Here is a 27,980-nt window from a genome sequence, read left to right on the forward strand (position 1 = left end):
TGATCTCTAAACTCTTTTTCTACCCATTTTGAAGCTGTTCCTTATATGTATTTCTACATCAAAAGGTAACACCTAACTGATACGAAGCTTGTTTATTCTAAAATAACAATGAATTCTGCCCAGATTCTATTAAGGCTTTTGATCATTCGTCATAGAGTAATTTTTATTTTTTCAAATTCTGGATTAAATAAAAAACACTTTTCCCTCTTAACACAGAACATATTTGTAGGTAGGAGCAGATATGTCTTTTCTTCCTTAGGAAACTCAACTGTTTTAAAGTGGGCAAAACCATAATGACACTGTTTTATAAGTACTTTATTGAATCTATTGTTAAATTTGCTTTTATATATTGGCTTGACAACCTCAGTATTAAGAGTATAAACTATCTTAACAACATTGTAAAAATTAGCTGTAAAATTATTGTTTTGCAGCAGACCTCTGACACTGAACTGTATTACAAACAGGTTTGAAAGAAGCCCAATTCAATTCTGTCAAATAGTAGTTCCTAAATTTCAGCTGTTGCCATCAAAGAGCAATAGATATAAGAATTCTTGTATTCTGTCCTCCCTGCGTGGAGTTTGTATGTTCTCTCCGTGTCTGTATGGGTTTCCTCTGGGTGCTCTGGTCTCCTCCCACAGCCCAAAGACATGCAGATTATGTGGATTGATGGTACTAAATTGGCACTAGTGTGTGTTTGGGGTGTGTGTTCAACATCCAACCCCCCGTTACCTTGCTCAGGACTGAGCAGGTTAGACAATGTCTGACTGACTAACTTTTTTATTCCAGGAGCTATATGCCTTTTGAAGTTTTTTACTTGTAGGGATGCTGCAAAATGCTAAATTCTGAATGATTATTTTGCATACTGTTGAACTGAATTATTCTTCTTTGTACTAATATTAAGTGTGTGTATACATGATAACACTGGTTGTCAGTTTTTGTATCTTTGTTTATTTCCTTGAACAATGACTTATATTTTTGTACTTTCCTGTTGCAAACAAATTGCCCTCTGAGATTATAAATTCTACCACACTGAACCTAACCTAACCTAATGATTTTTTAAGGGTGGGTTAGTATTCTTCATATTGAATAAGGTAAGAAAGACTAGGAGCAAACAATAATTTTAAATCTAGAATAATGTGACAATTAAGTGCATATTTTTGTAATATGATCAGAGTGTAGGACATTCCAAAAACATATAACCTAGACGGGGCAGGCACCTGCAGACAACAGCAACAATTTTGATCTTGTTCTGAATATATTTTGGATAATGTTAGCCAGTAAAGATTTTTGATGTATACCGTTTTGAATTGAGTTACATACATTTTCCTCAAATTGATGAAGAATGTCCACATTTCCATTGATAATCTAGGGGTGCCCTCTTTGAAATACATTGGTATAGTTTAGAAATGACACTTAAATCTTCCTAATTACTACATAGTATTGTTTCAACCAATTATATTGATAAAAGATTGGGAAAGTTAGAAGGTTTCTTTTAGCACAGTGTATGTTTTGTATGTTGTTAAAGTGGTGTGTAACTGAAATATTGTATTTAATGTGTAATTGTTTGGAGGATGCATACCTATTGTCAGTATAGAGGTGTCAAAGGTTTGCAAGCCAAGTGACTTCCTTGAGTTAAATACCATATAGGTTAAGTGTGCCTGGAATCAATGAATATTGCACAAAGAAACAGCTGATACAGTAGCAGCATTTTGGCGGTAAAGTGCTTCCTGTATTGATACCAAATTATGAGTGAGTGAGGTAACACTGGATTGCCAGTAAATGGCAATACGTTTTAATAGCAATGCCAAGAGAAAAGAAGATGAGCAGGATTTTCCATGCTTAACCAAGTAATTACAGATTACTTCTGCTTCCTTCCATAAGCTGGAATATAGGTCATGTCATACCTCCCTCTCCTTTGGAAAGTTTCCTTTTTATACTTTTTCATATTATAAATGAAAAAAAAATTGTATCTGATTTTCTAAAAAGCATTTTAATAAGAAGAAAAGTGTAGCAACTTTGGCATGATAATGAAAAAGAATTTTAATTCTGCCATCTAATATAAGATGAAGAAAGCCCTTCCATTGATACTGAAATTTATTTAATTTTATTACTGTTAGTACCCCTATAGTATGCTTTTCATGTAAACTATTTTGTTGTAAACTTTAGCAAGAAGGTACTATATATAAATTACAAACTCATTTATTTTAACTTTGTCACACTGTACCCTCAGTCTTGGGATTCACAGTAATTCCTTTGAACGACAGATTCTTGGCATGAGCATTCAGAGCACTGATGAAAAGAAAAAAAATGAGAAGATGTCACAAGAGCACTAAAATATTCAGCCAGCATGACAGACACCATGAAGTCTTGCTGCTGTTGATTGGGGGAGGGTGGGCGGGTGTGAGGCTGAATCTTCACACTGCAGGTAGTGTTAGGAGGTGAAAACATTTTAGCTGCTGTCGGCATTGTGTGCAGTGAGGAACTGATTTGGGAATAAGCTGTCTTTAGTGCACCTTAACAAAGAACAGACACAATGAATCTGCCAAGGGGATTCCATAGGCAAACATACTTACAAAGATGACATTCTGAAGGGAAAAATAAAACGACATCTTTATCAATGGACCTGACAACTTTGATCAGTCTGAAATAAAATCTGTACTGCTGACTTCATGTTTTTTTTAATAAGAAATAACCTTACAAAATAAAGTAAAAGGATGTTGTAGGAAGTTTTATTCAAGGATCTTTTGTGGTAGTAAGCAAAACATGTTTTTTCTTACAATTATTGTATTTTTTGTTTACTATGTAAACTCTGGAGCTTGTGGGTACAGAGCACATGCCTTCAAGCCATTTTGTAACTCTTGCATGGTGAAAATTAAAATGATGGTAGAGAATAGTCAGGAGATTTGAACTTTTACCAGTTATTGCTTTAACCCCCCAAGTGACAGAGCTGTAATACAGCCCAGCTGTCTCCACTTTATGGCCTGTGTTTGTTTCTAGAGTATGCTATTCAAATCCTCATTGAAGGCTAATGAAACAGAACTCAAGAAACCAAAATTCAGATGCACATGTTTCTGCTTTTATCATCACCATCGCATTTACTGAAGTAATTATTCAGTCGCTGTTATTTGTAAACCTAAGGAACACCTTCCTTCAAATTTTTTCAAAACGTTAAGCAAATGGTAATGAACGTACAGAAATTGTATTAGTTGATATTTTTAGTCAAAGCTGTTTACATTGTCCACTTTATTTCTACATTTATACAGTTGGAGCAATAGCTGGATGAGGGGCTTTTGCAAGGTTTGATGGTACTAGGTCAGCGGTGGGGAATAAACCCATAGCCTTGAAAATTGCAGTCCAACCCATTAGTTATGAGGCCTGAATTTATTTTTTCTTTAATGGAAATACTTATTGATATCAATCCCAGAATGTGTAATGCCATTTTTTTTCACTAGCACCTCGAACCAAAATGAGGCTGACCACCTTTTCCATCCATTATAAGCAAGTACACTCAAGGAGGTATTATGTGTTCATTTATTACATCAAGCATACAAAACAGATATCTACATTACAGAAAAGATGTGGGGGGAATTGTTTTTTTTTCCTGCCTTTTCATAGTATACATTATTTCTCAGCAATATTTTACACTGTACGTTATGTCAATTCATCCATTTTCTTTCAGATGAGCCTAAACATTTTTTCTGTCACATATTAAAGTTTCCAAGTGTAACTGTTATCACTCTAAACTGCAATAAGTGTTTCCATTTGACCTACAGTCCAAAGCATTTGAATAATTCAAACAAGTGAATAGTGTGTTTAAAAATAATTCTTCAACTACAGTCTTGTTCTCTGCATTAGGCTGAAACCAGTTGGGACCACAGCATCTCCAAGAGGGAATTCCCTTTTTGCCTGAATTCCACTTTCAGTGCAAGAGCCACACCATTTCAGAGGTAGCTCCAGGAACCTCAAAAAAAACATACATAAGTGTAAATAAAGAGAGAAGCAGGAAAAGTGATAGACATGACTCAAGGATGGATGTTGAACCTGCAAATTTGTAGTTGCCAGTCAAATTCTTTAAGTCCCAAGCCACACATAGAGTAACCACAGGCTTACAAATTTCTGGATGTTTCCTATTTATTTGTGAGGCCATTTGTCTTCTCCTTTGCTGTTTGCTAAAACTAAAGCTTGCCTGACTTAGACTTGGATGCAATACTGTGAACTTTAATCTTTAAACTTTGAACTTTCCTTGGTCCTAAATGAACTGACACTCTTTGAGCCATAGCCTCTACTGACTAAACCACCAAGACTGTTGATATACAGTAGCACAAATAATACTTACAAAAGGAACATTCCTTAGTAATTAGAGAAAAACAGCTTTGACTCCTCTGTACTTTATGGCTGTTTGGTGAACTTTGCAAACAATAACCTTTATGTCAAAATAAAATTACCAAATGGATACAGGAAAACTAATCTATATTCTTTAAGTGCATGCTTTGTTTCTTTGTCAGGCCATTACAGAAACACAAAGTATTATGTGACAGGTGTAGGCTATCTGAGTAACTTTTATGAGAAATGATTGATAGTATATTCATATTTTATGCATTGTATTACATTGCTCTAATTTCAGACTATATTTGTGACTTTCTGACATGATAAATTCTGTAAATAAATTATCAATCAATATGGAACATTTGTATTTAACCAAATGTATTGATTTGCATTGCACAACTTGGACACCTACTTTTTCAATCTCAGTTGGCTTTATACAGTTTGTTAAATCCATAACAGTTTACATGCAATGATAAAAATGCCAGTGTACTTTTTCTTCCAGCAGCATATAATCCACACATTCTTACTTTATCTAGAATGAGGACGTTAGCAGCATTTGTTGTGCTTCTGATTCTTTGGTGAAATATAATGCTGAAAAGTATCTTAAAATGAGAAATTATATGAAAAAAATTACAAAGTTGAAAGCACTTCGAAAAAGAAAAATGACAAAGGTGAATAATTTAGAATAATTGTGTTTTACAGCTCTTACGACTAAAAGATGAAAAACACATTTTTCTCATTATTTTTAAAATGGACTTTATTTGTATCCATTTTCTTCCATGTGAAGTTGGGTGCACGTAGCAGTGAGTTTAACAATGTAATGAATGAATATTCAATACTAATGAAGTGTACGTTATAGAAAGATTAACTTTCATTTAATACCCCTAAAAGAACTCGATATCTAAAACATTAACACATTTTGTGCAAAACAAATTCTAAATGGGAAAGATACACTGAAAATGTGATCCAGTTTGAATGAGCTTAGATTCAAGGTGCAATAACTCAGCATGTCGAACACTTTCCTACAAAATGTAATTTCATTCCCACCATAATGAAGCATAGAGACCAGAGGAAATGAAAGACACATAAAACAAACTTTGTGGAACATTAGTGGAATATCTGTTTAAAGAATGAGATGAAAATTATTCATTACAAGTTATTAGCGCATTATAATTAGAAGGAAACAAAGAGTGTTTAGCTTATACAGATAGTAATGGTGATATTTAGTTAAATTTAAACTATGAATCATTTTCATTTTCATGTCTTTTCAGTGAACATTTTAGGCTATGCCTGACTGGCAAGTGGTTGGTGGCTGAGGAAAGTAATATTTATTTAATTGAAAATAAAAAAATCTTTCAAGATGGCTTATACTTGTTTCCCTAATATTAGTAGCCAAGTATTTAAAAACTAATTTAAAAAATCTGGAAAATAGTACAGTGAACTTTGTTCTATACAAAGCAAAGTCTGACAGCAACCTGGAAGTTTTTTAGATTTTCTTAACTTGTTACAAAGTAAGACTATGCTGTATTATTCTTCATATACAGTATAAAGCATAATTAGCTAGGTGGAATGTCTCAACAAATTCATGAAACAAAAATGTAAGACTAACTATAACTATAAGGTGATTGAAAAAACTCATAAAATTAAAAGAAATCCTACAGCTACATGATATGTTTATCTCATATCACACTATATCTGAGACAATAATTATAAGAAAGTTATAGGGGTTGATGTGGTGAGTGGATGTGTATCCACAAACAGTCACAGGTACAGAATATAGCAATATTTACTGTAATAAGGTATATTATACGCAGAGCATGTACTAGTGGTTAAAGGAGGATAATCAACATGCAGTTACAGTTAAAATGGCCTTTTCTTTCAGACATCGCTGTACTCTTTAAAGAGAAAAAGACAAATCACTGCCCAGTTTTGTAGATTTCTTCTAAATAAATATTTTGAAGTAACTCTGCAAAGGTTCGATATTTATTTATTTAATTATTTATTTATTTATTTATTTACTAGCTGTGTAAGCCCGTGCTGTAAAAAGCACAGGGTCCTAGAAACTATTGAAACCATCAGGAAAAAAATTGAAATGTACAGATGTCAAGTAATTGAAAGGAACTACTCTGGGCATTTCGTTTTGTCGACGTGCTCGCCTCACTTATGTATTAGTGGTGGGAGGAAAATTAAAATGGATACCGCTTTGCCGATGTACTTGCCTCCCTTCTGTATTAGCAGATAAGCGAGTGACTCTCTCATCGGATGTTTCGTTTTGCCAATGTGCTGGCCTCGCTTGCATATACTCAGAGGTGAAGCCCTTACCCCGACTCCACCTCTCACTTCCGGGCTGGACAGACAGACACACACACTTCCACGCATAGATGTTTATAGATATATACAGTATATAAATATATATATATATTGCCAAAAGTATTGGGACACCTCTCCAAATCATTGAATTCAGGTGTTCTAGTCACAGGTGTATAAATCAAGCATATAGGCATGCAGACTGCTTCTACAAACATTTGTGAAAGAAGGGATTGCTCTCAGGAGCTCAGTGAATTCAAGTGCGGTTGGTATCGTGATAGGATGCCACCTGTGCAATAAGTCCATTTGTGAAATTTCCTCACTACTAAATATTCCACGGTCAACTGTTAGTAGTATTATAACAAAGTGGAAGCAATTGGGAATAACAGCAACTCAGCCATGAAGTGGTAGGCCATGTAAAAAGATATAATTTTTATATTAAAGAATGACCAGTGGTATCTGAAAATTTCAAAAGTAAATACAATACTAAACTCAATGGTACTAGAATAATAGTTATTCCTGGAAAAAAATAAAGTGAAACTTTTTAATTTAGAAATGCTAAGGGTTGCCTTAACAAATCTGTCACTTCTTTACAAACAGTTTTTAGTTGGTTTAATTTTTCTAGATGAATCCAGATTAATAATAGTTTTTGTTGCTAACAAAATGTACCATTGCAAGAAGCAAACAAATTTACTAATATTGAGACTGTTTTGTTTTTATATATTCTTACATATTCACCATCCTAGATTTAAATTCTGCACTATTTTACTGCCTGTGTGGAGGTATTCTCTTTGTGTCTGCATGGGTTTTTCTCAGGGTTTTCTGTTCTTCTTTTCACATCCCAAGGATATACTTGTTATGTTAATTGCCAATTCTAAACTTGGGCCAGTGTGAGTTTAGGGTTTCACATGAGTGGGTCCTGTGATGGACTGGCACATTCTTTAAGGTTGGATTTTGTATTGCACCTTCTAGAATAGGTCCTGGCCCCTTTCTATTGTGTCAATTTCCATATGGTGAATAGATTATATTAAATCTTGGATAAATATAAAGTATAAAAGCATCATTGTTCAAGATACTTGTCCCAATTTACTTTAAAAAGTTTCTGTTAATGTTTTACCAAATTAAAAAATATTTTTTATGTGTTTGCTACACAAATACACTGGAACTGACTTATCTACAACTATGTGTTAAACTCTCAAAAGCAAAAATTTCTGGCAAAGACTTCTAGAGATTCCCCTAGTGGTCTCTTGTTTAGTTGCATCTTGAGACCCTGGAAACCCAGTCTGCATGATCTCATTCAGAACAAACAAGGACTGGCATGCTGCCACTTAACAGCTGGATTGTCTATAAGTCTCCTGCCTGCCATCTGATTACCCCACTTTCCTCACTTTGGTGTAGAGTCAAGCACCCTTTAAAGTAAGCTGAGTTGCATATCATCCTGGTTACCTTCATCCTGGTTACCCCCTTCCCAGAGCATAAGGATTTCTTTTTCACCTTAGTGCTCATCAAAGTTTTAATGCCTGAGACCAGTAATGGTGTCTCCTGGCAATCTTGATGTCCCACTCTTGTGAGCAAAATTGCTGATTATGGTACCCTGGAAACCCTTTGCCGGTTTAGTGAGCCCTCCCTCATACCCAATCTCCAAACACTTATCTATTTGCATGCTTCCCATCAAAGCATTAACTTTACTGTCAAAATATGGAGAAGCAATCCAGGAATATAATGTGAGTTAAATCTAACTGATACGTTATACACTACAGTTTTTATGTTGACAGATTTGTATATAGAACTATTCAAAACAAGAACCAAAGAACAAAACAAAATAAAATTTAAAGTCAAAACTCAAACAACAATGAGCTAGTTTTTAAATAAGTTTGACAGAGTTTGTGCTTAGGATTGTGGATCAGTGTGAGCACAACACAAAGCAACAGTTTTGATTAAGTACTTAAGACTCCTCAAAATGGCTATCACCGGATAGTAATGGTGTCACTTCTAGAAATAAAGCACCTAAAAAATTACATCATCAGTGCATAAAAACTGACATGAAAAATTATTCTGAGCCCACCAAAAATAAATAATAAATAATTCTTTACTACATTAAATTTTTCTATAGTTTCAGTGATTAAATATCTATACACAAAGAAATAGTTTCTATTTCTAAAGCCAAAGCACAGAATATCTTTTTTAAATCAGTGTGTTTCAAAAGGGGTGGCCAAAGCTTCCTAACACAAACACACTGAGGTCAAAAATAATCTTTTGAGGTCATGAGAGCAATCAAAGGAATGTTGACATAGGCAATCATTCACATTTTGGCTTTTCATTTGATGGTGTAATCAGATAGGAAATTAAAATATAAAATGTTCCCACAAAATTGTAAGAGTGAAAAAGTGAAAAACTAAATTCTCCTGTCAGTTTTCTATTTGATGCATCAACAGTGCATCCTACTGCTGCTATCAGATCCATTTTAAAACCACCCATTAGTTTCTTAAACCCTAACAAATTAGCAAGGGGTGTGCCAGTTTATTAAGACAGATTAAGCTTCAGTTACTGACTATACCACGGAGTGGTGGTTCTGAGGCTAGGGATCTGAACTGGCAATCGGAAGGTTGCCGGTTCGAATCCCAAAAATGCCAAAAGGGACTCTGCTCTGTTGGGCCCTTGAGCAAGGCCCTTAACCTGTAATTGCTGAGTGCTTTCAGTAGTGAGAAAGTGCTATATAAATGCAAAGAATTATTTTTTTAGGGCAGAGTGGTGGCTCTGAGGCTAAGGATCTGTGCTGGCATCCCAAAGGTTGCCAGTTCGAATCCCCGTCACTGCCAAAAGAAATGCTACTCTGCTGGGCCCTTGAGCAAGGCCCTTAACCTTCAATTGCTCCAGCGGCGCCGTACAATGGCTGACCCTGCACTCTGACCCCAAGGGGTATGTGAAAAGATGCATTTCACTGCATGCTGTCCTGTATAACTATGTATGTGACAAATAAATAAAGAATTATTATTCATATGTCAAAAGAACATTTGGCAATGTTACAAGACAATCGTAAAGCTTGAGAAAAGCAGTATTGATGAGTATGACAATACTGGCGATTGCCATATAGTGACAAGTTTGTGTTTTGAAAATAGCAGAGGGCACTGGGAAAAATGTAAAAAAATAAAAGAAATAAATCTTTTTAACTTGACATATCAAATGTCCTCCACAACAAATGCAACAGTTTACAGGGCTATGTATTGTGAATGTGTGTCACCTGAGATCAATTAGTACCACTTCCAGGACTGGCTTTGGACTTAACCTGTGTGCTGCTGGTATACACTTTGACCTCCAAAACAATTGACTGGATAAAATGGACTCACTTTAATAAACTAAAATGAATGCAAAATAATTTCCAGCAAGATCAGAACTGGTCAATTCAAGTGTAAAGGAAATATACCTTCCCTTTTGCCTGTCTGTACCATCCTCATATATTTCTTTTATACTTTATTGTGATCTCAGTAATGCAACCTATTCATTATACTTTCATTATTCAATAAGAGGTAAGTATGAAAATGTGATAGTAAGTTAGCCTCAGATGGCAGTCATATATTAATAGATGGCAGCAGTTTGCAATCCACTTAGTTTTATGATTTGTTTGAAAAATTTGATTCAGACAAATACACAGATAGTCTTGAAACCTAACACAGCTTATTTTGAGATTTTGAGACTAGATACTCTATCCAATTGTTTCCCCAACTAGTGCTTGGGACTCACTGTGGTTGCAGGTTTTTGGACTCCTAGCCTAATTAAGTAAGCTATTATTTCCCAGTTTCTCTGTTTTAAAGTCAATGAAGACATTACAAAACTAGGTTTGATAAGGTTTATTAAAATATACTAAGCTTTCTTGTTTACTTTTTAACAATATTGTCATTTTAATTTTCATCCTGTTTTTCCAGGTGTTCTGGTTATTTCATCCATTATTTACTAATTAGTGGGTCTGACGCTAAAGAGGTTGCAGCCTTTCATATTTCAGTGCTGTTTGCCAGGGCGTCTGCTTTGCTTGTTTTTAATTGTCATTATTAGGATACAATGAAGAGAGCAAAGTACACCGAAAAATAGGAAAAAACAAGAGGGTTAAGCATTTAAAGCAATAGCAAAAATAGACATATTTCCATGTCTATGTCTTATAAATGTAAAAATCATACTGCTGCGCTTTTCTGAATGCAGAAGAGAATGTAATAAGAGAAGAGAAACAAAAGACCTGCAAATTAAATGAGATCAGTTATTATCAAATATTATCACTGATTCTGAATCTGGTTGGAACAAAACCTGCACCCACAGTGGGGCGCCAGGCCTGAGTTTGGGAACCACTGCTCTATCCTATTGTGTATAATATTTTGCTTTTCAAAATACTGAAATGACAGATCTTTATAACAAAGATGTACAGAAGGGCATTTCTACCCATGTAATGTGTTAGACCTTGAAGTGGATTGCTTGTAGTAGCACAAGATCAGAGCAGGTTCTACCCTGTCAGCAAAGAACAGGACGATGAGGCTACAATGGATATGTAATCACCAAATCTTAATGATTTAAAATTGATAAATGTTATTTGATCTGTCAAATCTCAATTGCTGCTACAACATTTAGATTGTATGGTCAGCATTTGGCATAAACAACACAAATTAATGGATCCATTCTGCCCTGTATTTGTATGGGTTGGTAGAAATAGTGTAATAGTGTGGGAAAAATTTTCTTAGCACACATTAGGCCTTCTACTTACCATCATTGGAATGCCACAATCATTCCTGATGACCCCGAGTATTCTATTATGGCCAAAGTGTACCCTTTTTAAATTTATAATCCTGTTTGGTAGAGTGGCATGTCAAAGAGCACATATTACCTGAAGCTTTAGTTTATTTCAAAGGCCTGCACAGTCTTCAGATCTCCATCTAATAGAACACTTTTGTGATGAGGTGGAAAGGGAAGCTTGCAGCATGACTATGTGGAGAAAAAATCTACACACACTACATGATGCTGTCATGAATAAAAATTCCTCAATGCATTTCCCCAGCACCTTTTTGAATCCATGTCTTAGAAGTCAGGCTGTTCAAGAGGTACAATTGGGTCCTAGCTGTACTAGACACAGGTATCTATTAAAGAGTCCACTGACTGTCTTTGAGTATGTGTGTATATGTGGTATCTAATGCTTCTAGTGTGTATATGCAATGTATATTGCTTCTAAGTTCTAGGCTTGAATCTTGGTATACAAGTACATTGAGTAGAGTTTGCATCTATCAACTAATAGATAAGTCTAAACAGGTTTTCTCTAGGCATTCTTGTTTCATCCCACATTCCAGAAATATGCAATTTACATTTTATTTGTGGTCAACACCAATAAAGCAGGCTCTAAATCCTTGCAAAGCTCTTCTGAAATAAGGATGTTTAGAAAATGAATGAACAAATTCATTAATTAGTTATTTTTGTATTTGCTGTCAATATCAGCCAGTATTCATTTTATGTACTGTGTTTCACAGGGAACTTACTGTAATCTCAAAGCATACAGCAGTTCACAATGGCATAACATAATTAAATAAAGTAGATAAAGTTAAGTCCTCTTATGAATAAATAGTGTAAACAGTAATACGGTACTTAATATTGGCATCTTTGAACTCTCAGGGGGAGTGCTTTTCAACTCTGAGAAGCTGATATAATGATTGGCCAATAGACACTATACATGTTCAGGCACTGGAGGAGGTAAGTCAATGATGTTACTGTCAGAGGCAGATTGGTACACATACCAATGCAGGCCCTGTGCTGTGATGTTGAAATTGACCTCTGCTATTTCTCAAAATCCAAATGCATAAATGTAATGTAAAAGTAAAAGAAAATAATAATATAAACCTTAACATGTTCCTTAGGATGGCTGTAAACATTGTTCTCAGTGGTCAAAACTATGAAACTTACAATTTCATCCTTCACTGAAGTCCTTAAAGTAGTAGTACATGGAAATTAGAGATTGGAATGTGAAAATGAATGCAATAAAGAAAGAAACAATGATAAATCTTTAATGAGAAATGGAAAGGTTGGCACTCTTCAGTATAAAATATACTACATAAGCACAAAAGTAACAATGGAAGAAATTTATATTTCAAATTACTTTGATGTGTTTGCATATGAGTATGGTGAAGCTGAGAGTTATAACAAAACTGAAAATGTAATTAATTAAAAAAATAATAAAATTCATATTGGTGGTTAGGGAAGGTTGGAGCACAATGATTGGCAAATGAAAAAGTGCCTAAAATAGATGATTTGAGGCCTAGAAGAAGTGACTAGTCAAAAAAACCAATCAGATCCTGAGGGAAAATCAACTGGCCATTACAAACATGTGCTTTCAACCAAATAAATGTAAGATACATTTGGATAAGAACTTCTGTAAGGTACCAAAAATGGTGTAACAATGGAAAGTTGAAAGCTCATATGAAAAATGGATATGCAGGTTAAGAAAACATCAATATTTTATTGTCTGTACAGTATAGCTAACAAGATTATAATTATAATTACAAATAAAATTGCATCCCTCTATGATTGTGTTAAATCTTGCAATGGTGCCCTCATATGTACAATATAATTAATGCCATTATTGTGTGAAGTTTAATACCAAAGGTAAGAGTTTTCATTTGGTTTGGCATGTATGGTCTTAGATGTTGAGTCTCAAAATATGTTGTTGAGTTTTGGTTTGCAACATTTAAACAGAGTATAATGACTTTATGAAGACTTTCCCCTTTTTGAGAAGTATGCAATTTATCATGTATTTATAATATATTCATTATTTTAGTAGCATTCCAAAATTTAGGAGTTGAAGTCAATGATAACTGACTTTGCTGCAGTTTTCAATATATCATCTCACTATCTCTGTTTGTTATTTTAAGTATTTCTTTCAAATTAAATGAGTTGCCTAGTGGGCAGTATTTCCTCAATACACAAGAAGACAAGCTACCCATCACCCTCCAGATATATATAGTACCTGATCTCGGAAAAAAATAAAGGGGCCTTGGAGGGCTAGCAAGAGAATTGAACACATTCTCACCCATAAAGAGGAGCATGTAGTTCCAGGATGTGAGAAATGCCCTTTTAAAAGTTGGAACTAGAGGATATATTGTTCCTTAAATTTGGTTCACAGTAACACCCCAGACTAACAGATAGCACTAATAGAAATTGCACTGACTAGGAAAATCTGCAAATGAGGGAAATTAGCTGCTGAGTTTCTATGTAACAAGTATCAGCTTGGTCTTATGTAATAAAACTCAGCTAGTATTGGAATAAATCTTATATCTGAAATAACAGATCCTGCTGCTTTTTAATTAATTACATGAATGGAATATGTTTTGTTCAAGTTAAATAATATTTCATTAATGTAACACATTTATGTTTTGTATACAGTCTCCTTACAATTTGTAACAGGTGGTTTAATCATGTTTACAGTATTTTTTACAGTTTTGTCAAGTCATTAAGACTTTCTGTGGTACAAATAGATACTAAAATGTGACAGGACTTGCATGGACATTTAAAGAAATAAAGATATTCACAGTAGTAATTGAACAGTTAGGGTGAACAGATGTGGGCTGCGAATGTCTTCTAAGCTCACAAAATATTAAAGGTGATGTGGAAGAGAAATCTGTAAGGGAACCAAAATGAGCAAGAGAGAAAAACACCGCAGCTTATTGGAGGAAGGCTACTAGAGTTCCGCCAAGCCAGTAGAGGGCAGCAAATTGTTTCCCTGTGAAGCAAGTGGGACCTTCTTTTTAGGTTAAAGGGGATACTTCCAATATCTTGCTTTTGGGACCTGGCCCCTAAAAAGAGAACAGAAAATTGTCCCCGTGAACGATTAATAGCAGTTCTGTTTGCTGTCCCTTTGCTTGTATTTTGTTGATTCGGGCAAGTGAACAGGTCAGTTCATTTTTAATTGTTTCTGATAGTTTTTGCCCTCTTTTTTCATATATTCTTCAATAATTATCTGGGCTGATGGCATTCAGTTTTAGTTATTGTTCTAAGAGGAAATTCCATGTGCTGAATGACTCCATTTCATTCTTCCTTTTGGGAATAGGTTTTAATTATTCTGGCTGCATTCTTTTGATCATTATCCTTCACAAAATGAAGCCTTAACCAGCTTGTCTCATGCTGCTGAGGATAAAGAAATGGATTAAAATTTCTCACTAAAGTGCATATTCTGTACCTTCAGTTTTCAGCATTTTTGTGTTATCAATTGAGGTTATACACCCCTAAGTGTATACTTCACCTTAACCTTTCAGAATTTCTTTAAGCAAGTTTCTGCACAATTTTCAGCTGGTCAGCATTTCAAATTAGAACTAAGAATTGGTGCCCATTGTTAAACAGTACAGGTCCTGTCTTTTGTGCCATTTAACATTTTTTTTTAGTCTGGTTTAACTGTTATCCACCCTTTGTTAAGTCCTGTTTTGAAGAGCAGTATTGGGACAGTTGATAGGTGAGCATCCATCACTATGAGTTTTTTTCCTGTTATCTTGTATTTTCAGCATTGCTGTTTTATTTCCCACATGTATTTTTACATTTTCTTTCCCTTAATCTCTATATTTGCAGGTTGTGCCTCAGAATCACTTAAGCAATTAGTCAAAAATAGGGTAAGGAAGTGTCAGAGTTGACATAATCAACAACAATCGCAAGGACAATGAAATCCCCTGCAAATCATGAATAATAGGAAATTTTTATACTAAGTTTTATACTAAGTTAATCAAGATTTTTCGTTAACTAATAGCCAATTTAGACCAATATCTCATCCAGATGTTTCTTAAACACTGTCAGAATCTTCACTTTACATGACTTGGAAGTTTGTTGCATATTATCAAAGATGTTTGCATAAAGCAAGATTTCATGATTTCCACACGCTATTTCTATGCAACTTTATGTTGCCTTTGAGAATCATGAAGACCTGGATTAGGTCATACACAATATCTAGCCATGATTATCACCCTAAAATAGAGTGTTTTTTACTTTGGTAGTATTTAAAGAAAATATTAGGAATGCTAGCAGAGTCTCCACAAATGGTAATGTGGAAGTGATACTGGTACCTGTAGGATTTGAAAAAGATATTTTAACTTGCCCACTCAGGGATAGTCAATTTAAATGTTGGAATTTAGTGATTTTTAAGTTGGTTAATTAATTATCAGTTTTGCTTTTGGCAATACCGGTAATTAATCCAATAATTCAGCAAGGCTTCTACTTTATTTACCTTACCTTTCTCTATTGTAGGAGAGGGTCTCTGGCCTTCATACTTATATCAAGGTAACTGAGGCACACTAGTTTTAAGAAACAGAACAATACAATTTATTAATAAACACAATGATTATAGAAGTATAATAAATGTATATGTACTGTATATTGGCATATAAGTCTGGGCACAGATAAAGATTTGACAGACAAACATATAACATATAGGCTGGCTGTTTACTGGTTATTCAGAGTTGTAAATTGTCTTGACACTGATAAATAGCTTATGGTGCATGGTCTTTATGGATGATGTCTGATGTTGTGAGGAGTTGTTGCTTTGTTGTTGCTCTGGGTTCAAGGGGAAGATTCTTAATGCTTTAGAGTGCACTGTTTCCCTCTATTGCATGATCCTTGTCAGTGCTGTGCTGCTGTTTTCTCAGTTTGCCTTCTGCAGTCTTTTGCCACTTTATAGGGAAAAGGCATTACTCATTCTGGCCGAAAAGTTTAAATTCTGAAGTTCCTTTCTTAAAGCAATGGCTTCTCAGCCTTGTCAGAATACTGGAACACAGCTTTGGCTTCACAGACTGGGTCTCAGGCTCTGGTCCACAAAGAGAAGAGAATTTCACCTTTTCAACTCCTAATAGAGAGAGGGGGACTCAGTGCTTGTTAGTTTGAGAGTTCTCTAGGATTCCCTGGAGAATTTCAGTGAGTGTGTTCAATTCCCAATTCTCAAAGCTTTTCTTTGCTTCTCCCCATTCTCTACCATTCTTTGCTTCTTCCCTTGAGAGACTGAATGCATGTGGTTTTAAAGGAAGATTGAAGATTGACTAAATTATAGTCACTTCCAGTTGCAAAATCAGTGTCTTCTAATTTAAAAGTTATTCTGTCCATCCTAGTTGTCATCCCTTGAATTATAGGTCTTTGCTCCTGCCTGAGTGAATTCCGTGCCTTCTGGCTCAAGAAGTTTGTAGAGAGGCCTCTGGAAAGGTCTCTGATCTCTGGAAAGGTGTCAGTGCATCTCTGATTTACACCTTTGTTATCAGATGAAGTCCAGGTATATCCTGGTACAAGCTGGAGTTCAGTCACTTAGTTTGGAATGCAAGTGTGGTAAGGCACAGCTGGATGCCTACATCCGTGTTAAATCTACTTTCTTAACAGGCCTGGTGTGCCACTAAGGCCTATCTGAATGGACACTGCCCTTTTTGTCCTGTGTACCCAAGTGGTTTGAGGAGGTAATACTACCTAGTACATTCCACCACTTTGTTTCATCCATTTTGGTTACAGGCTTTGGGGACAAGGATCTAATTGCAGCAGCTTTGAGCATATAGTAAGGAATCATTGCAGAGCACATTTAGGCTCACTGAAAAATAGGCACATCTTTGGGACATGCAAGAAAACTGGAATTCCTGGAGGATGTCTAAATTGTGCAAAATCCATACAGAAAATACCCAAAGCTGAAGCTATAAAGCAGCAGCATAGCAGCATAAGTACTGGCCATTTGAAATCCAATGTTGTATTAGCAACAACATATGTTATTATCATAGCAATTTCTGTTGTAATGTTTGACAAAGTAGTTGCTCAAAATGCCATTACATCTATACATATGCATGTTATGTATATACATCTGTGGATTTATTCAATATTTACATTTTATCATATCTCTTATTATAGTAAACATGTGAAATATTTTTCCCCATTGCTACTGGAATACTCTCCAGCTCCCTGTAACCCTGAATTTAATTTTAATTAGGATTGAGAATGCTATGTTATATTATTAATTGTTATAATATTATTATTAGAGTTGCAAAATAACATTATTGAAAACAAAAGAAAAAAGAACAATACCAATTTAGCTAACTCTATAAGCATTGTAAAAAAGGTGTAAGCATAAATATTATCACTCTTTCAAAGAGTGAACAGTCCTCTTTGACAGCTATACAGAGACTGTAAGGGTATCTTTGTTGAGATACTGTAAAAGCAGGAAGCTCCTAGTTCCTGATTGTCTTGGCTACAGTTATCTCGCCATTGCTAAGCTTCCAAATATCAGTTTTCACTTAACACCCTGGCTTACTTTGGTAAGGGGTGAAATCACAGATTTGCAACTTCTCTTCCACTCACTTTCTGTTTTAACTGCATTTAGTGGTGCATTTCTGCTGTTAACAGAACACTCGACCCAGTTATCTGCATCACCTACCTTTCACACAAAAGAGATAGGTGCCATATAAATACAATTGTTTGTAAATTAAACTCTTAGCAAATGCCCTCCCCCTTCTCATTTTAAAAATATGGCCTATGCATTTTAATTGCATTAAAATAAGGATAAATAAATAAAAGTGCATAATGCCTGTAACCAAATAGAGAAATTTTAGCTTGAAGAACAGCATAGCCATTGAGAAGCTCTCTACCTCAGGCTATCAGTAGGATGGTTATTGTTCTTTTGTAAAGCATTTTGCATTGATTTCAAGAAAAAGAAAAAAAATCTCTCAGCCTCTCTTACACTTTATTTGGGGCGGAAGAAAAATAGGACGTTACAATAAAGAAATGAAGTTACGGCTTAAGTAACAATCCAAAATATGGTAATTTTTTTCCTTTAGCTACAGAGAATCATAATGTCTGAATGCTTCATGTATTACTACTAAACTGAATCTCACTCCGAATCAGAGCTCAGCTGCTTAATGCATAAAAAGATCATTTATTGTTATATTTAACTGTTTCATATTTGTGACCTAAATATTACAGATGATTTAAAAATTAGGTGTATTGTAAAAAGTCTTTTGTACCTAAAGGAATGAAAAGCATACAGTAATGCAAATGGACCATATTATGTAAAACACTCAAATAAAGGCACACTAAAGATTAAAAATAAGTTGAGTATATATTGTATAATGTGTTTTCTTTTATTGTAAAATGTTTTGTACATGTAAATATGCACTGTGTCCCAAGATTCTCTAATGGGAAATATGCCAATTAGGAAAAAGTAATGTAACATGCATTCTCAAGCATGCTTAGTCCAGTTTGGGGTTGTGGGGGGCCAGTACCTATCCAGGCGGCACTTGAAAGGAGAGATTAATTTATATAAGACATATAGGAGATGTTCTGTCATTAAATTTTACTGTTGAAACTGCATGATTGTCACAGAGTCGTTTATTATATCGGAATATACTAGTTACCGTCTCCTCCTCTGAGAATATGTAATGCGTCAAAGTTAGTTATTTACATCGGTGGAAAAAGTAAAGCTCAATATTTCTAGAGGTTTAATTATACTTACTAAGTTTTTATATATGAAGAAACTCATTTTATTGTCTGTGTAATTTTCCTGGTGAAGTTTACAATTGTAAATACACACAATTAATTGAATTGAAATGTAAGGCCTTGACAAGGACAAGGCTAGGATGTAGCAAATGAGTTACATCTACTCTACTGATAAATATGGTGCTCTCTAGAGCCTGCCCTCTCTGATGGATGAAAATATTGCATGTGGTGCCACATTGTCACTGAAACAAATAAATGAAGAATTAAACAAATGTGATCTGAAATATGTTTTCGTTGTATATTTCATTATTTAATTATTTATGCTCACATATCATTTTCTTATGTTTTTATTGTTATATTTCAAATAAATGTATTTATTTGCATGTATTTATTCATTTATTTAATTAATTTTGTCCAGTATGTGTCCATCCATACTTTTCATTTTCTCCAGCCTGCTCCATTACAAAGTGGCAAGAAACCAAAGCCATAAAGACATAGTACATTATTGATGTTTGTTAGTATAATAAACCTTATTGTTTAAAGTTCAGCACCTCAGCCACTGGGCGACACTTATTGCATTAGTATGTCTTTGCATTGATAGGTAAATGCTAATTTTTCTCAATTTTTGACAGTGTGACACTATCAGACTATCATCAAAACATTTTTTGAGCACTACAGTCAAAACCAGTTATAACTGTTGTTTTGTCACTGCTGTTACAAGAGTGCTCAGTATCATGTGGTTGTACTGTATCTTTAGTTTCAAAAATCCAAGGTAACAGAAGTGGGAATCTACTCTGAACCATTCTTGCCCCCACCACAGTTTTCAATGAGCTACCCTACATGCTCATTGTTACAACCCTTACCATGAGGATTTAATCATATCATGGAGAGTATAGTATGACCCTGAACAAGTCGTTTAAAACAGCATGTACAGTGCTCAATATGAGAAGGTGTGTTTTTATTAACCATAAATTATCCATTCTAATGGTTTAATGGTTTTAAAAAAGGCTATTTAGATAATTGTATGATGTCAATCAATTTTAGCTTGTAAAAATGATTTCAAATCAATTGAAAGTATATTTTCAACCCGTATTACAAAGAAAACCGGGCATGCTCTTTTCTAACCGACTCCCACAGCATTTTTTAAAATAGTTAAGAACACTGAATACAAAACATATTGTGTATTTAAGTTTGATTTGCACTCTCGTTAACTATGTGAAGCACCTTATTATAGCACAATGTATGGATGGTAGTGGCACCCCATTCAGGTTTGGTTAATGTTTTATGCTAGGTTGGGCACAGATCCCAGCACCTGTCAAATACAGTATATTAATTGGATTCTATAAAGGATAGATAGACAGATGAATGCCTGATGTACATGTGGAGTATGCTCGAATAGTGAAGCAAAAGGAAAAGGTGAAGCAAAAGGAGCTTCATGAAGGGAGAGGTTTTCATAAACTGAGTATCAAAATGCTAAGTGTCCTTTACCATGTGAATGGGACATATAAGAGGCCCTCTGAAATATGATGTGATGCCTTCAGAGAATTTCAGGTCTTGAATGAGTTCTTTATGTCCAGGAAATGTTGTGTAAACATTTAAGTAAGGCTGTTTCATTGATTTGACAGTGACTAGTAAAGTGCTGAAGAAGGTTTAGAAAAAAGCCACAGAGGACAAAGGTAGTAATCTAGACCACTACTTATGTTCCCTGAAATCAGAGAAATTGGAATTTTTAACTAACTGAAATTTAACCTTTCCAGCAACTAGTGTTGGAGTGGTATATGTTTACATATGTAACACATATTCATGGTTAATTCTGAATTATAAATACTTAGTGTAACTTTTCAGTTCAATTTGAATTAAATATTGCATGTGGGATTAGTTTACCAGCTGATATTAGGGTTTAAAAAATAGTATGTCAAGGGTTAAATAGTAACTTTCATCTTACTAGTTTAATTTTCTATTTTATACTTTTTCAGGAATGCAGACACCAGACAGAAATTCAAATGCCCTAAGCTGCCAGGTAGCCCCACTGCAAAATTCCTTCAGGATATAGTTATTTTAGATTGATTCATGATATAGTTAGTTTAGTTTAGATATTCCTAGTACTGTGCACCAGTTCTCTCGTTTTTAACATGATCAGTTTTGTGATTGTCCCTTTGAATCATGCTAAATAACACATTATGCCCTGGGCTGTCCCCACCATAACCATGGGAGGTATACAACTTTATCCATACTCTGATCAAGAGGCCGACATTCCCATAGGATCTGATTGAATTCTTTTAGTGCGGAATTAAGGAATATAAATGTAGGACTAAAATAACAGAATGTTGCCTAAAATGTACTGTGTATAACATTTACAGCACAAAGTTATACATTTTCAAAACAGTAGTTCGTAAATGATAATATTCTTCAGTACACGATCAACCATATACTTATGTACTTACTAAGCTCACTTAAGGCATTTAATGTTGCCAGTTTATTTGGGGTGCCACTCATGCCACTGTTTTTCTCAATTTGGATTAGAGTTTGGTAGACTACAGCACCTAAAAACCTGCACACTATTTATACTGTACACCGTGAAAGCACAGAGAAAAATAACGACTGCGCTGTGATAATATGTGGGAAAATCTAAGACTATTGTATGGAAAAAAAATTTTCACATGTTATTTTGATAATAATTGTCAAGCTTAAGCAAATAGTTGCATATTAGCAAGCATTATTCCAGTTCCTTGGATAAGTGGTGAAAAATGAATGAATGAATGTAGTATTGTTTCTAAAAATGGATAATGTGTATAAGCAGCAAATGTGATATGTGAATTCTGTACCTAGTGGCTTTCTTCACATTTAGTTTTATTGCAAATAGCTTGCATACTGGACAGTGGCTTCTAGGCCTCATCCACAAGATGCTGGCAATACACCCTGGTATCTCTGAATACCTTGATGTTGCAACAAGTAGGGGCAGAACTTTTACTGTCTTCTTGTAGAATATTTGTGATTGGTATTGGTGAAAACAGGCAAAAACTTGCATATTTAGCTGTGCATATTTTAGGTTACTTCTTATACCAGACAACTGAAGTATTAAGTTTCTGTTTGTTTGGTAAAAGTTGGAAAGGATAAGAAGCCATCTTTAATCAAGGAATCTACAATATATTGATTAATGATGAAACTTTAGAGAGAGGAAATGTCTTTGTAATTTCAAATTTAAAAGTGGGTTAAAAAAATCAAGCTGTACCAAATTAATTGACATTTTAAATGACTTACATGATTATTTGGTGGCATCATGCTTAACATTTTCTGTTTATTCACTGGTTTCCCATTTTTTGCACTGTGTTTTTTTGAATGTTATAAAAATCTCCATATAAAGAACCTCAGGATCTCATCATTGAAAAATATCAATTAGAACAGAGTTACAAAAAAGTTTCCAAAGCATTAAACATCCCATGGAGTATGGTGAAGACAGTCATCAACAAGTGTAGAAAATATGGTTCAACAGTGACTCTACCAAGATCCCTCCAAGACTGATGAGAAGACAAGGAGAAAACTGGTCAGGGAGCCCACCAAGAGCCCTACAGCAACAGCAAATGAGCTGCAGGATTTGTATTGGCTGTTCCCTACAGGTGATAACAATAAATTTTATAGTTCATATATCTGGCTCATGATGTAGTGTAGCAGGACGAAGGCCTTTTCTTACATCCTAGCTTGGCTGACTTTGCAAAAAGGTATACCCAGTATCACACAACCATGTGGAAAATGTATTATGGTGTGATGAGACCAAGGTTGAACTATGTGGCCATAATTACAAAAAGGTATGTGTGGCACAAAAATAACACAGCACATCATCAAAAGAGCACAATGCCCACAGTGAAGGATGATTGAGGCAGCATCATGCTTTAGGGCTGATTTTCTTCAACTGGACCTGGGGCTTTAGTCAAGGTGGATGGAATCATGAATAGCTCCAAGCATCAGTCTATTTTGGCACAAAACCTTTAAGCATCTGCTAAGAAGGTGAAGCTGAAGAGAAACTTCACCTTTCAACATGATGACCCAAAGTATACATCAAAATCAACAAAGCAATGGCTTCATCCAAGGAGGATCAATGCTCTGGAATGGCTCTGCCAGAGCCCAGACCTTAATCCAAATGAAAATCTGTGGGGTGACCTGGAAAGAGCTCTGCACAGGAGATGCCCTCGCAATTTGACAGATCTGGAGATTATTTGCAAGGAGGAGTGGGCAAAAATCACCAAGCCCAGACTTTTACCCAAAAAAAGTGATTTCTGTCATAAAATCAAAAGGTGCTTCAACTAAGTATTAGTTTAGGGGGTGGGTCCACTAATGCAACCAGGCTTTTGTATACAGGTATATGTTTTTTCTTTTTTCACCAAACAGTTTCTGATTTGTTTTCACCTTCTTTGTAAGATTGCAATTTTGTAATAAAGGTGGAATAAGTTCTGACATAATTTATCTTGGTTTCATTTTTTTATTACACTAAATCTGAGATTTTGGCAGGGGTATGTAAACTTTTTATATCTGCTCTAGCATAATATTTATAATGACATAGATTTTCAGTGAGGATAGAGCTTTTCTGTTGTCATACTGTTAAACTGCAACTTGTTTGCTCACCTTATATAGTGGAGTTAGGAAGAAAAAAGCATTTTTTTGTATATCTCACTATTTTGTGTTGCAGAATAAGCCGTTTGTTTAATGGAACAGAGCCTATCGTTCTGGACAGCTTAAAACAACACTACTTTATTGATCGAGATGGAGAAATTTTTCGATACATTCTGAGCTTCTTACGTACTTCTAAACTGCTTCTCCCAGAAGATTTCAAGGTAAGAGAACATGCATTTCTACTATCCCCTGCCTGATTTTATTAGTGCTTATACTGTTATAGATTTGCTTGCATTGAAAAGCAGTTGTTTTTATACGTTCCAATTCCTGACTCTGTGTGTGTGTGTGTGTGTGTGTGTGTGTGTGTGTGCGTGTGTGTGTGTGTGTGTGTGTGTGTGTGCATGTATGTTTTTTCAGAATTCACTGAATACACAAATTACTTGAACCTTGCTAATGTTATCCTACTATGTTCAAAATGATAAGGCTGAACCTGCTAACTTTTAGCTATAAGCTTAATAATGGAAGCAATGTTAAAAGACAAACTAGACAAGTAGGTTTATGCATTAGTGGTCAGTAGTGTTCACTGAATGTTTTCTTGAGAATTTATTGTGTGACCTGATTAGATTTATTTTTCCCAGCACCTCATGATGCTTTACGAGGCTAGTGTAATATCAGAGAGCTGTAACAGCCATGTGCTGTAATATCATTGCTGATCTACATTGCATATGTGTGACATCACAACCCGCTCAGTACTCCAGCTGGATTTCTGTCCTGCATGTGTTTAAAAAAAAAAAAAAACTTGCATTATTTACATTTGAGAGGTACGTTAGCTGATCATAATGAGAATATTCTGAGTACTGCCACCAGATATATAACACTGATCCCTGTACCAGCACAGCATTGGCGAATTACACAACTATATAATGCAATTATGAGTAAAAACAATCCTTAAAGGAACCCTCTCCCACCCCTTGTCAGAAAATACAGGAGATGCTGTGAAGCAATAATAATGGAAGATTTATTACTATTTACAAGGTGTTTCTTCTTGATGGGAGAAAAAAATGCAAAGCATATGTACAGATTCACAGGAAACAAAGACATTCTTGCTGTGCGTGGAGCTGTGACTTCAAACAATTGAAACAGCCAGTCCCGCACCACTGCTTTGTGTCATTGTGTCATGCCTGCCTCAAGACTGTAACTCTGTGAGTGTAATGATCTATGTTTTATTTACTTATTGATTGTTTCTGGCCATTTGTTGTATTTTGGTTGTGGTGTTTATTTTGTTTGCGTTTTTAGTTGTTTAAGGCACATTGGCATACTGTTGCCTCACAGCTCAGGTTCACATTTTTGGTCACAATAATAGGTCCAGCATAGTGAGCAGACACTTTCCTAGCTCTCTGGGATGCTTTCCACCATTATAATCCTCTTTCATCACTAGCTGGTAGTTAGCATGAGTTTAGGCAGAGGAAATTGTTCATGAGTTAATTTCCAACACACAGATTTTCAAAGAAGTATAGCACACTTTTGAGGTCACATCTGTTATGCCTCCTCCAGCTTTAGTCTTTAAACCACAAAAAGGACACAAACATTATTAGAATAACTCTAGAGAAGAGGTATGATACTTATTTAAGGCCTGTCAAGCATAATCTATGAGGAAAGATTTAAAGAGCTGAAGAGTTAATGAGCTTTCAGAAAAGATTAAAGGGTAACAAAATCAATGAATTCAACATTTTTAAGGGTACTACTAGAGTGAATGATACCTTTAAATATAAAATCAATTCTTTTTCAACAACATTGTAGAAGGATGATTGGAAAGGTTAAATGCTAAAAAATGTTAGGAAACATTTCCTCACTTAAAGAACATTATGTACATGGAAGAAGTTACCAAGTAGTGTGTGTGAAAGCCAATACTCTTCAAAACTTTCATATGTTATCAACAAATGGATACCACAGTACTGTTTCTGGTGCCTCTAACAGATTAATAAAGAGGTTTGGTGATAAACATGATCATTAAATACTCATGAGTGCCATTTTTATTTATAAAGAGTGTTGCTCAACAAGACTTCGAGGATCATTCTTTAGTACAGAGGTTCTCAGTGTCGGTCCTGGGGGCCCACTGTGGCTGCAGGTTTTTGTTCCAACCAGCTTCTATTTTTAATTGGACTCCTGGGCTAATTAAGTGAACTGTTATTTGTCAAATTCTGTGTTTTGGGAAAAATGTAGAAATTAGAAAACTAAGTTTGGTATATTAAAATGTACGAAACAGTTATATTGGAATAATGTATTTTGGTTTTTTTTTAACAATATTTTCATCTTGATTTTCATTCTGTTTTTTGCAGAATGTTTCTAATTGTTTAATTAATTCATTATTTTCTAATTAGTGGGTCTAACGCTGAAGTAGTTGTAGCCTTGTTGTTTGCCTGGCTGTCTGCTCCGCTGGTTGTCATTATTAGGATACAATGAAGGGAGCAAACTGCACAGAGAAAGGGTAAAATAGAATGAAATCAACAAAAGGCTGTTAAGCATTTAAATCTCTAGCAAAAGCAGAAATATTCCTAAATGTCTTATAAATGTAAAACATGCTGCGGTGCATTCTTAATGAAGAATAAGTGAAGAGAAAAAAAAAATGTCTGCTAATTAATTGAGCTCAGTGTTATCAGATGTTGTCACTGATTAGGAATCTAGTTGGAACAAAAACCTGAAGCCACAGTGGGCCCCCAGGACCGACATTGAGAACCCCTGCTTTAGTACAATGAAAATGGCACCAGTACATTTGGAGGATTTTTCTTCTGCAACCATCATAATGGCATCAGATGCTTTCATGGACCAAAAAGCATGTGGCTCTCTACTATTTACCACTGATTTCAAGACTACTAAAGCCTACTTTGCTAACTACAATTTCTTAATAGGCCTGGCAAAACAGCCTTAAGACAGGAGTTCCAGTATCCTGTCAGGTAGACCCATTTCTTAGTATTTTTGACAAGACTTTATAGACTTTGCACCAAAGAATGCTCTAGAAGCCTACATAATTATATACATAAAGGTCCTTCTTTTGTAGCAAATTATATTTTTCTGCATTATCAGTCAAGCTACTATCATTTTTTTAGCTCAGCCAAGTTGCAGGGAAAGTGTTTTTTTCTGATACAAGAATAACACAAAGGCACAGTGTTGTGAGGTCTTCTTTAAACTCCCAGGTGCCATAATGGCATATTTCATTCTCATACCATAACAACAACAAATATCTAAGAAACTCAGAACCATTGAGAGATATTTTAAGTTAATTTACAATAATAAAGAATGTAAGGGCTACCCTTTATTTGTTTACTAAACAAGATCATATGATAGCATAGAAAGACATTAGACTAACTAAATGCTGTCCGTCATGAGCCTAAGCCTTTTGCAGTCATTACACATACACTCGAAACTGTCCATAATCTGAGATCTAAGGGTTTGACTTGAAATATTGTTATTGATTTTTTTTGTTTTGAATGAGATAAACAAAGAAGAAGCAAAAAAAATCTCATTGATAATATTTTAGTATCAAATTTGCAAGGGGGGGGGGGGGGAGTATACAGTCCCAAAATCTGAAATATATAGTTTTACTTATCATTAACTTACAGATTTAACTCTTGTGCCTGTGTCAATTACATTACTATGATTTGAATAATAAAACTTTTACTTTCTTCTTTGTTAATGGGCATGATTATGTCCCTTTTTATTTGAAATATATTCCTGATGTATTCTTGAGATTGTTATGCAGAGATTGCACATTTACATATGTTATTAATGGAGAACAGTATCTATATATATATAATTCACTAAGCCGGAAGACAAGTAGCCACCCATGGAAAGCATGCTGGAAGGGGCATGGATTCACTAAGCCGCCGACAAGACCATTGGATACGACGACAACTCGCAGAGCCACACCCACCAACTCGGACACAACGCCTCGGAAAACACGCCATCATTTATGTTCGTCTGTCCTACGGTACACATGCACCTCTGAGCCACGTTGACTTTTCGGTTACGACGCACGACCGCGTGCACCATAGCAAACTGTTTTACATGCTACATACAGCAATTCGCACCCGCGACAAACATGCGTCTTCTTAGATGGTGCAGCAGGAACACGGAAGACGTTTCCCCGCCCACCAACACTCCATTTTCCCCGGCCCGCGTCTACCCTCGCTTTCTAGGCATTCACACTGCCTGCTCATGTGCCCGGACGCAAAAACTCACAGACCACCCAGTTAGTCCCTTTCGTCTGTGCTAGGAGT

General features: G+C 35.2%; 1 protein-coding gene across 2 annotated transcripts in view; it reads left to right on the plus strand.

Annotated features, from left to right (window-relative positions):
* LOC114658059 (BTB/POZ domain-containing protein kctd15) overlaps positions 1 to 27,980 on the plus strand; it is a 122,459-nt gene that overhangs the window by 19,945 nt on the left and 74,534 nt on the right. For both annotated transcript variants that reach the window (XM_028810082.2, XM_028810085.2), the window contains exon 3: positions 23,780 to 23,924. In XM_028810082.2, the coding sequence (XP_028665915.1) occupies positions 23,780 to 23,924 (145 nt within the window). The remainder of the gene's footprint in view (positions 1 to 23,779; positions 23,925 to 27,980) is intronic.

Source organism: Erpetoichthys calabaricus, chromosome 9, assembly GCF_900747795.2.
Source record: "Erpetoichthys calabaricus chromosome 9, fErpCal1.3, whole genome shotgun sequence".
NCBI classification, from domain to species: Eukaryota; Metazoa; Chordata; class Cladistia; order Polypteriformes; family Polypteridae; genus Erpetoichthys; species Erpetoichthys calabaricus.